This window comes from Artemia franciscana, chromosome 4, assembly GCF_032884065.1.
Source record: "Artemia franciscana chromosome 4, ASM3288406v1, whole genome shotgun sequence".
NCBI lineage: Eukaryota > Metazoa > Arthropoda > Branchiopoda > Anostraca > Artemiidae > Artemia > Artemia franciscana.
This window is the reverse complement of record NC_088866.1, coordinates 22,909,717-22,921,866: the sequence shown is the minus strand read 5'-3', so window position 1 is coordinate 22,921,866 and position 12,150 is coordinate 22,909,717. Positions and strand designations below refer to the sequence as shown.

General features: G+C 36.4%; 1 protein-coding gene across 5 annotated transcripts in view; it reads left to right on the top strand.

Annotated features, from left to right (window-relative positions):
* LOC136026162 (ATP-dependent DNA helicase Q1-like) overlaps window positions 1-12,150 on the top strand; it is a 110,297-nt gene that overhangs the window by 29,757 nt on the left and 68,390 nt on the right. For all 5 annotated transcript variants that reach the window (XM_065702472.1, XM_065702469.1, XM_065702468.1 and 2 more), the window contains exon 7: window positions 2,692-2,858. In XM_065702472.1, the coding sequence (XP_065558544.1) occupies window positions 2,692-2,858 (167 nt within the window). The remainder of the gene's footprint in view (window positions 1-2,691; window positions 2,859-12,150) is intronic.

Sequence of the window (12,150 nt, the reverse complement as noted above, 5' to 3'; positions counted from 1 at the left end):
GAAGTAAATTAACAAAATAAGCCTCACATTGGATTCTATGTTCATGTAGGCCTATGCATTTTATGTAAGATCGAGCATTATATGTCACGGTTGAGCAAGACGTTCACCAAGCAATAACGGATTTTCTCAAATCGACAAATCTTTCGATTCTGAAAGTGAGTCAGATAATTACCCCAAAACTGTGACTTGTGCCTTTGATTGATAATATTTTGACATCATTTTGAAGTAATTCAGCAGTAAACTGGATAGCAAACCTTATTTTAGGATAGCTGACGCAACCAGGGGTGTCAATTAAGGGGGGAGGGAAGATGTTCTGCTTAGATACCATTAAAATACCTTTTTTGATTTTTCCATTTAAAAAAAACGAAAAAAGACAAAATTTTCCCCCTATCCACAAAATTTTGAAAAATGTACCCCCCCCCCCAATTTTTCTGGACACTTGCCCCTGGGCATAGCCATTAATGATGTCCCTTGGTGTAACTAATAGGATAATGGTTTCAGGAAAGGGATCTTTTGTGCTTATTTAACAATTCAAAAGACATTGAAGCTCATCGTGGCTCAGTCGTTTTTGATTTCGAGAAATATATAGGCGGTGTAGTTGTACAAATTTTTTACAGCCCAAAAACCTGTGGTAATTAAAAAAAAATTCAGTTCAAAAACAACATAAACTGGATAAAGCATGGATTAGATTGAAAGTAGTATAGTTATTGGTTAAGTAGTATAGTTATTAGCTAAGTAGTATAGTTAGTGCTGATTTTGCCTCACCTATCTCATCCATTCAAATGAAATCATTTTCTGTTCATTTTACATCATTTTAATGTAAAATATTGTATATTTTGAACATTTTTCATCTCTTAATTCAACATGAAAACAGGTCCTTGGAAATCAAAGTTGGTCTCATTTTTATCCTTTTTCGCAATGTGAACACGGGCTCTAGGCCCCAGCTGGATTACCCCATTAATATACCCCATTTTTAATTGAATTCACACCATTTTAAATGAAAATTTTCAACCCTTCTTATAATTTCTCATTCTGAGCTTTAAGATCCAAACAGGTCTTATGAAATAAGAATTCGATGAAATTGTGAAATGATAGGTTAATTATATTCCATTTTTCTATTACTACTGATAAAATATAATATTTTAATGATTAGTATCTAGTGGGTAGTTCGATATCAATATCTAAATAATTTTTATTGTCTTTCCCCTTTCTTTCTATAACCTTTAAAATCATACTTTATCTAGTTTTTTAAATTTTTATGCCAAGATCCGCTGCTTTAGAAATAAAACGCTTAGGTGCAAATAGATCAACCATTTAACCTTTAAAATCAATAATGATAACGATTTTCTTTCTATATTTAATTGTCACGCATTTCATTGCTTTAACCGTGTATTCCATTCCAATGTCTAAATCTTGTTTCCTAGTAGTTTGATTATATTTATTTATCATTTTCATTTTGCTTAATACATCAATGATATCGCTTTTATCATTGCTCGCAACCAAAAGATCTATGTCTTCTATTTCTTCCTGACATTCATGTTAATCTTTAAATTTTTACATTTATCTTCTTCAAGATCTTTAGCATATAGATAAATTTTGAAAATAAAAGTAATCATAAACCAAGTTCAAGAGTAGATTTGTTTTACCACATCCAGAGTTTCTAAAAATCAATTGTCGAAAAGGCCATTGAGGTGTTAGTAAAGCAAGGATGTGTCCTGTCCCCTTTTCTCTTCATACTGGTGATAGATATCATCCTCCGCGGATGCACAAATTACAGAATCCCAATCAGAAACGAAAAGAGGATTGCAGATACAAACTTTGCAGACGATATTAGTCTCCTCGAATCAGACAAGCGGAAACTCCAACAGTTCTTGGATGTTGTGAAATAAAACGCACTACGGTTTGGTCTCGAGATAAATGGATCAAAAACTAAAATTATGGCTGTCACGGGATCTTCTCTCAACGTTAAGTACAGCAACGAGGACAGGACAGGCTATTCAATTAATAGAACAGACTATTCAGTTTAAATATCTGGGGAGCATAGTAGAGAACACAGGAGCAATAGACAGAGAGATCCATTCTCGTATCGGACAGGTTTGTGCCTCGTTTACCAGGCCTAAACGGATTTGGCGCTCATAGAAGTTCTCAAACCGGTAAAACTTTGAGTCTTCAACAGTATTGTCTTCGAAGTTAAGCTGTACGGAAGCAAATAATGGAAGTTAAATCAGCAGCAAGAGAAGAGACTTCATGCCTTTGAGAACAATTTTCTGCGAAGAATCCTCAACATAAAACGGACATAACGTGTCTTGAACCAGACAATTTGCCAAATTACTGGGCAACCTCTAGTCATCAACATGATCAGGACCCGAAGATGGAAATACTTGGGACATGTTGTCCGAATGTAAGACGACCGAGCACCATAGTCCATCCTCCAGTGGCAACCAACGGGAACTTGGCAAAGGGGAAAAACCAAACAACACAGCATGACGAACATACCAAAAGGACATTCTCAATGCGAATGCATCCATACAACCCCATTGGGTAGACTTTATGGCAGCAGCCCATTTGAGGGATGACTGACGTCTCTTCTTTGATGCCCTGTGTGCCTTCGGAGGCACAGTAGGATCTAAGGTAAGGTATTAAGTATACCCATTATTTGCTTATGTAATATAAAAATTTCTCTTATTTCAGACTACAAGTTCCTTGGGGTGCTAAAGAATCTTTTTCCCAAAGTACCGATAATAGGATTGACTGCTACTGCACCTTCAAGAGTATTGGCTGATGTCCAAAAGATTCTTAATATAGAGGGCTGCCTTGTGTTCCGTGCTTCGTTTAACCGACCTAATCTTTACTATGAGGTAATTTAACCACGGCTCTTATAGTTATTTTAGCTTTTCTCAGTCTGATAACTCTTTATGATGATAGTAGTTCTGTTATCAGAGGCAATGCTGTAGTGATGCATATAGTAAAGGCCATGAAGCTTCAAAGTTTTATTAGTATTTTTTTTCCAGAGGCACTTAAGATGGTCGTATAAACTTTGGAGGGGGCTCATTTGACTGGAAATCGGAAGTTCTATTGCCCTTTTTAAGAGTCAAAAGTACCTGGGGGCAACTAGCCCTTCCCCCCTCCCCAGCCCTTTTCCCCCAAGTAGATACAATTGGCTATCAATTTCAAAATGCGATCCGAATTTTGAGACAGCCATTTTGTTAAAAATAGCTCAAAAATCAGATAATAAAAACTCTATTGTTGAAACAACCCCCCAGAGTCCGGGGACAAGTGTTTTCAGTTATGCACCGGGGCATGGTAATTGTATGAGGGGGGGGCAAGGTTTTATTGTAAAGGGTGGCTGTATAATCTTCAGAGGTGGATCATTTGATTGAAAATTGAAAGTTCTATTTACTTTTCTAAGAGTCAAAAGCGACTGGAGGGTAACTATCCCCCCTACCCTCTTTACCCCAAATCAACGTGATAGAATTTTTTTTATTGCCATTTTGTTAAAGTAAGTCCAAAGATCAGATAACAAAACAAGGGTCAACACCAATCCCCGGAGCCCTTGGCCAAGTGTTGCATGTCCTGGGTGCATCTAAGGTTTTTATGCTAGGGTTTTAAAAATAGTTCAAAGATCAGATAAGCACGACCCCCACCCCTACTCAGAAAAACTTATCAATGATATTTTATTTTAAAGTTAAGGGAGCCAACCTTTTGCCCTCCCTGGATGGCCCGAGAACCCCCTCCCCCAAACAAAACAAAACGAGTTTTTAGTGATATTTATTCCAAAAAACATGGGAGTCGAACCCTGGCCCTCCCTCCGTTGTCTGACCCCTCCCTCCTCCTGAAAAAGCTTATGGCCCGAAAAAGTTCCACGGCCTGACCCTGGCCCCTACATACACCCACACACAAGAAAAACTTATTAATGCCATTTTATTCTAAAAATCTTAGGAGCTGACCCCTGGTCCTCCCACCATTTCTCCAAACACATCCCATCAAAATTTTGAGATAGGCATTTTGTTCAATGCAGTTGAATTGTCCGGGGATTATGTCTTTAAGGATGATAATCCCCCACCGTCCTCAAGACAGAAGTTGTAAGTTATGCCTTAGGGTCATCTGAGTCTTTTGTAGAAAGCATTATCTTAGAAACTTTAAAAAGGGCTCATTTGATTGGAAATTGAGAGGGCTAGTGCCCTTTTTAATAGTCAAGAGTGATTGTTGACAGCTAACACCCCTCCATGCTCATCATTTCCCCAAACACATTCAATCAAAATTTTGAGATAGCCATTTTGTTCAACATAGTTAAAAGGTCTGGAAATTACGTCTTTGAGGATGACAATCCCCCACAGCCCTCAAGGCAAAGTCTTGCCATGGGGATATGTAAGGTTTCCATAAAAAATGTTGTCCTAGAAACATCAAAAAGGGCTCATTCGATTGGAAATTGAGAGGGCTAGTGTCTTATTGATAGTTGAAATTGGTCGAAGGGCGAATGCCCCCTCCCGTGCCCATCATTTCCTCAAACACTTCCGATCAACATTTTCATATAGCCATTTGGTTCAACGTAGTTGAAGTGTCCAGGAATTATGTCTTCTAGGATGACACCCCCCTACACACATAGCCCTCAGGAGAAGGGCTATAGATTATGCCCTTGGGGCATATAAGGTTTTTATAGAAACTGTTGTTGTGGAAACTTCAGAAAGGGGTCATTCAATTGGAAATTGAGAGGACTAGTGCCCTAAATTGAGAGGACCATCATTTTCCCAAACATATCCGATCAACATTTTGATATAGCCATTTTGTTCAACGTAGTTGAAGGGTCAGGAAATTCTGTCTTCAAGGAAGACAACCTTTCCCTTCCCCCCACACACATATAGCCTTCAGGAAAGGGCTGTAAGTTATGCCCTTGGCGTAAAAGGTTTTTATAGAAAGTGTTGCCATATAAACTTCGGAGGGGACACATTGGATTCGTAATCAGAAGCTCTAGTGCTCTTTTTAAGACAAAGTGATCGGTGGGTAGCTATCCCCTTCTTCACACACACACGTCATATTGCCCCGAAATGCATCTAAATAGGAATTTTGAGATAGCCGTTTTATCAAAAATAGTCTAAATGTCATATAACAAGGCTTTTTGGGTGAAAACAAACCCCAGCCTATGGGATGCTCAGGGGGTATTTAAGGTCTTTATGGAGGGGATGGTTATATAAACTTTAGAGAAGGCCCATTTGGATAAAAATTTGAAGTTATAGTTCCCATTTAAGATTCAGAATTGATGGACGGCATCTAGCCCTCGGATTTTGCTCAAAATAGTCTAAGAGCTGAAACAATGCATCTAGGGTTGACAACCCCACCCCACCCCCCCAGTGCCCTGGGGATAGGGTTGTAAATCATGGAAAGGGGTCACGTAAGGTTTCTATGAAATGATTGGTCGCATAAACTTTAGATGGCGCTTTTTTGATTTGAAATTGAAAGCTATAGTGCCCTATTTAAGAGTCGTGTGATTTAAGAGCAACCAGCCCCCCCCCTCTCATCATTTCCCCAAAGACATCCAATCAAAATTTAGAGATAGCAATTATGTTCATTGTATTTGGAGAGATCTGGAATTATGTCTTTGAGGAAGACATCCTCGCCTCCATAGGTCTCAGAGCAAGAATTGTAAGCTATGTCCCGGAAGCAAATAAGGTTTTTATAGAAAGGGTGGTTGTATATACTTTAGAGGGTACTCATTGGGTTGGGAATCTGAATCAGATGGCACTTAACCCTCTCCCCCACCCCAACACGTTGTGTTTTTTTAAATACATCGAATATAAAGTTTTGAGACAGTTATTTTATTCAAAATTGTCCAAAGATAGTATAAACAGGCTTTTGGGGTTGATACAAACCACCAGAGCTTAGGGGCGAGGTTTTTAAGGTATATCGTGGGGTATTTAAGGCCTTTGTGGAAAGGATGGTTGTTAACTTTAGAAGAGGCTTATTTAGTTGAAAACTGGAAGTTCTAGTTTCTTTTCAAGAGTCAAAAGTGATGAGATGGATTTAGCCCTCCCCCTCTACTTGACAACCCATCTTTTCACCAAATACATCTGATTGAAATTATGAGATAGTGATATTGTTCAAAATATTCCAAAGAACTTATAATAGTGTCTCTAGGGGTTTCTGGCCTCCCATCCCTCCATTGCAATTCCTGGCTAAAGGGCCTTCATACGGAGATTAGCTCCGCCGGATCGGACCTTAAAAGTATAATCCCGCATCTTTTACCTTTTTTGGGGTGACACAGTGCCCTAGGGATAGGGTTTTAAGCTATGCCATCAGGTAATATAAGGTTTTAATGGAATGGCCGGTCATATAAAGTTCAGATGGGGCTTACTCGATTTGAAATTAAAATTTATAGTTCCCTTTTTAAGAGTCAACACGATTTGAGAGTAACCAGCCTCCCCCCCCCCTCCACGCTCATCATCTCTCTTAAAACCTCCAATTAAAATTTGGAGATAAAAATTTTGTTCATGGTTGTTGAAGGTATCGGGAATTATGTCTGTGAGGAAGATAGCCCCCCTCCACTATACAGCTCTGGGAAAGGGTTGTAAGTTATGCCCTGGGGACATATTTGTTTCTTACCGAAAGGGTGGTCGTATATGCTTTGGAGAGGACTCATTGAATTTGTAATTAGAAGCTCCAGTGCCCTTTTTAAGATTCAAGGTGATGAAAGTGCAGCTAACGCCACCCCCTCCACGCACAAACACAAACACGTTATTTTTTTACCGAAATGTATCCAATTGAAATTTTGACAATCCTTTTATTCAAAATAGTCCAAATATTATATAACAAGGCTTTTGAAGTTGCTTTAGACCACCAGAGCCTGAGTGCGAGGGTTGCAAGTTATGCCCCTGGGATATTTAAGGCTCTTTTTGAAGGGATGGTTGCATAAACCTTATAGGTGGCTCATTTGATTAAAATTGGAAGTTATAGTTCTCTTTTAAGAGTCAATAGTGATGGAGGTCAACTAGTCCCCCCTCCAACCAACTACAACTCTAAGACCACACTGTCTATACACGACATATGAAACCAAGAAAAAAAAGTATATAATAAATGGAAAATAAAATCAAAAAGGTGAGAAAACGAGGATTTTGTCAGCCAGTAGCAAAATATGAAGACGAAAAACAAACAAAAAATTCGACAAGGATCTCCGCCAAGTCGTCCTCAGTGTTCATAAAAATAAAAAATAATAAAAAAAAACAAATTCTAGCTTTTTGAAGTGAATTATACATGCAGAAAAAAGATGCTGAATTAAAAAAACTGGCCATAAATAAATGAAAGACAATTCACTAATTGGGTTTGACGAGTAATCTTTGCTATGCAACAGATTTAGCCTGTCTGCAACCCCGATTTTCATTAAATATGCGGACATGCGGTCAAATTACACAGGGGGAAAATATTGACTGAGTCTTTTAATATTAAGTTGTTATAATATTGGACTTCAGGAAATATCTCCTGTGTCTCTATTGCCAAATTTTGGTCTATATATTTTTTTGGATCTCAATTGCCTCTTTAAAAGATTGTGGTAGGCCATTTGCAGTAGATAGTAAAGTTGCCTCTTCACAACAAATAAATGTTCAGGATTTTCGAAGATATAGAGGGTTAAAGCAGATTCAAAGGTTTCTTCGGTATTTTCAAATCTCAGGGACTTATCTGTTGAAGTTTTGTGTACATGCAATCGTTCTTTCAGCTGTTGATGGGTCCTTCCAATGTAAAATTTCACACATGAACATGGGGCTGTGTAGACACCGCTACCCGGTATAGGGTCAGTATTATCCTATCCTGAGTTGAAAAAATGTTGAACTTCTTGATCATATATATATATATATATATATATATATATATATATATATATATATATATATATATATATATATATATATATATATATATATATATATATATATATATATATATTTTCCAATTTGTGACTGAGTTTTGAGGTGCATGGTAACATGATGAAATTTCGGTTTCAATTGCCAGAGTAGCTGAATCAAGGGGGACTGGCTAACTATTTTCCCTTTTTATCTTTTTTAATCGTATATCTATGTTATTTTCAATAAGGTTATTTGGGTAGCCATTGCAGAATAGAATATCTATTCTATATTTCCCATATATAGAAAGCCGACCTATAATGATCCGTATCTATATTGCTCGTCAAATCAACCTCCTTCTGTGAAAATAAGGGTAATAATCTCTTTGGTCGAGTTCTAAAAATCTGTTCACGAAATCATGTAAAATCTGAATTAAATTATGTTTAGAAATTCTATTCTGCAATGGCTTTTCTGCAGCGACTAACTTGGAACAACTTTAAAAAACACAATATCTCTCTTTCTTTTAAAATTGAACAAAAAGTTTAATATTTTTTTCAACTCAGGATAAAATTGACCCTTTATTGGGTTGTGGTGACTACAGAGTCCGTATTTATGTGGGAAATGCTACATTGGCAGGACCCATCAACAGGTGGGGGAACGATTGCATAAACACAAAATTTCAACAGGTAAGTCCCTTAGATATGAAAACAATGGTGACAACTTTGATTCTGCTTTGACCTTCCATATATTCAAAAATCCTGAACACATACTTCTGTTTGAAGAGGCAACTTTAATATCTACTGTAAATGGCAACCGCAATCTTTTAAATAGGCAATTGAGATAAAAAAAAAATACAAACAGAAATTTGGCACTTAATAGAGACACAGGAGATATTTATGATCTTTATATGTCAATATTTTCGCCAGTTTAATTTAAGACAACCTATCTGCATATCTAATGAAAATTGAGGTTGCAGACAGGCTAGATCTATTGCCAAGCAAAGAATACTTGTCCGATCCAACTGGTGAATTGTCTTTCATTTATTTCTGGCTTTTTTTTATTCTGTAGCCTATCTTTTCTCCTCATGTATAGTTCGCTTCGCAAGGTTAGATCTTTTTTATGAGCACTGAGGACGACTTGGCGGAAGTCCTTGTCGAAATGTGTGCTTATTTTTCGTATTCATATTTTTCTCCTGGCTAACAAAGTCCTTGTTTTCTTATCCATTTGATTCTATTTTTTATTTATTATATCCTTTCCTTTCTTCGTTTCAAACTACCACTCTTTTCACCCAATGTATCTGATTGAAATTTTGCGATTACAATTTTGCTTAAAATAGTCCAAGAACATATAACAATGCCTCCATGGTTGGTACAACCCCCCTCCCTCCCGAGCCCTTTGATAAGGGCTTTAACAAACACCCAAACATAGTTTTTAGGCATGAATTTTTTTAAGCACTTTTGAAAGGTGCAGTAATTATGTGTAGTAATAGTTGTAGTTGCACTAGTAGCAGTATGAAAATAGCACCCTTTTTTCAACATCCCCTTCAACACTATGAGATTTAAACTTAATGTCATCAACCGGCTCTGACGCATTGTCGACACGTCCTCTTGACATCCAATATTTGCACGATGTGTTTCGATTTATTTCAATACAGTTAAATATTGCCAAATATTTTCGCCTCAGTAATCTTAGGTTTATTAGTAGTAGTAGTATTATCAGTAGTTATAGTAGTAGCAGTAGGAGTTTAGTTGATAGTAGGGTAGTCCTAGTTTTAGTAGCAGCAATAAAAATAGTAGCAGTAGTAGTAGTTTTAGGAGTAGAAGCAGTAGTATTGTGATGCAAATACTGTCTTTTGGTTAGTTCAACATCCCCCACAACAAGTGTTGTAAGTTTTAATTTCACACATGAAACTGTTTCTAAAATACTGCTGATATGCCCTTACGGATAGTAAGTTGTCATCCGCACAACAGAAATGTTCTCTGAAAATTTCACCTTCATCGATTGTGGTCTTTGATCTAGCCAGAAGACTGTATGTATACATTTAATGCTGCTTCTATGGTTACTGTAACTAACGACACTAATGGTATTAAGTGAAACTTTTAGGGATTATTTTAAGGGGGGTTTCAGTTAAACGAAAAAACTGCAAGCATACAAGTATTAAAAGGGCGTATAAGCAATATAGGCATTTAAGGACATAGGCAGCGATGCTCTATCATAGCTAGTAATATCATTGATATTTATAGGAGCTAATTTGCTTTAAAATTAAAGGTTTTAGTGCCCTCTTAAGACTCGAACGTATAAGGAGGCCAATCAGCCTTTTTTTTTAGCTCATAATTTTCCAGACACTTCCTATCACAATTTTAAGACAGCCATTTTGTTCAGAATAGCCGAACGGTCTAGTAACTATATCTCTAGTGTTTTGAGTAGGTCAACCACCCACAGTTATGTAATTTGCCCATTATGCTTAAAAACTAAACGTTGCTTTAAAATTAAAGCAAAACTCACTGTTTGTAAGCTGGTTTCCAATAAGACATCTCAGCAATATACCAAGAATGACAGAGGGTGTTAAGCTCGAACTTTTGGGGCTACTTCTTTTACTACTTCTGCTCGTAAAATTCTACTGAATCAAAAGAGTGTAAGTGTGTCTAGACTGTGAAAGAGCATAAACACAATTTTGGGGAATTGTATTAAGTTTTATTTATTAGGTTAATTAAATTTATTTATCAGGTTTTATTTATTATTTATCAGCAATATAGCAAGAACGACTTATATATAGCAAGCATATATAGCAAGAACGGGTGTTAAGCTCAAATTTTCGGGGCTATTTCTGTTACTATTTCTGCTCGTAAAATTCTACTAAATCAAAAGAGCGCAAGTGTATCCACGCTGTGAAAGAGCATATTCATATTTTTTTGAAATTATATTAAGTTTTATTTATCAGGTCAACTAGTGGATATATGTGACCAAGTTAAACACTACTATTTTTGTTATGATTTTCAAAAGTGTTTATACTGTTAAAAATTGCTGAAAAACTTTCTCCAGCATATAAATAGCAGTCTAAACTATAAATTCTTAAAGAAAAAATCGGAAAGATTCAAACTATTATTTTCTTTATCCGTGAAAAAGACTATGTCAATATAAAAGGATTAGAAATCAATATAAAAAAAAACGAACTTTTTTCCACAAAATAAGCTTTTCAAAAAAAAGTAATGAACTCCATTAAACCAAAAATGAAGGAAATAATCTACCAAGCATAAAACTACTACAAACCAGCATCAATAAGTAAATGAAACCCAAAATGAATAGAAATTATAATAAATAGCCGAATCAAACTTAAAACAAGCAGAAATTAACATGAGTAGTGTTCGAAACCCCTATGCTTTCTTAAAGCCAGAATATAATTTGCACTTTACTGGAAAACAATTCTTTTAGATGTTTTAATCTAAAATCTTAAATTAATTAAGATTTTAAGGAATAAACATCAGCGTATGTATATTAAACTGACAATGAAACTTCATTTGATTTTTTCCACGACTTCCTAGACTGTTCAGACACACATAGTTTTTACTAAAGTGCCAACGATGCAGTAGGTTTTATAACTTTACAGTGAGAGGAGCCAAAACTCAAACTCTTGTTTGTGTTGATTTTTGTCCGTTTTACGCTTGATTCGTTTCACTCTTGTTCATTTCACGCTCCACGTAGGTAAAATTGTCCTGGGAGGTGAGCCCTTAGCTGGTGAAAACCTCTCCTTTTCTCTAAGTCTTTCTTTCTCCTTCTCTATCTTTTACCCTGTCTAACTTTCGCTTTCTCTCCCTTTCCCAGTCTCTCCAACCTTTCTCTTTTTCTCTCTCCACTCCTTCTTTTTCTCTCTCTTTTTCTCACTCTCTTATTCTCTTTTCAAGCTTCAAGCGAAAATTTATTTCTATGCCCTAATGCCCGGACTTCTCCACATATATAAAATTGTTATGGAAGACAGGCTCTTAAATGGTACTCTCTCTCTCTCTCTCTTCTCTCCCCCTCTCTCTCTGTCCTTCTTTCTGTCGCAATCTGTCTCACACTCTGTCTCTTTCTCTCTATGCCTTTTTCTTTTTTTGGCTTGATTTTCTGGAATCTGTATATTTTGCAATGTCCCTGGTATTTCTTAAGATTTTAGCCACATTACAGAGCAATGTGTAAATTTCAACTTTAAGTTATGCATTGGTCCCATCGTAGACAAATTATTTGAAAAATAGTAGTCAAAGTAATTTGGCCTCGCGAATAGTTGTTGAGTTCTTATTTAAGAAAGGAGAAAAGCAGAACAAGAAAGGAAGAATTTATCTGT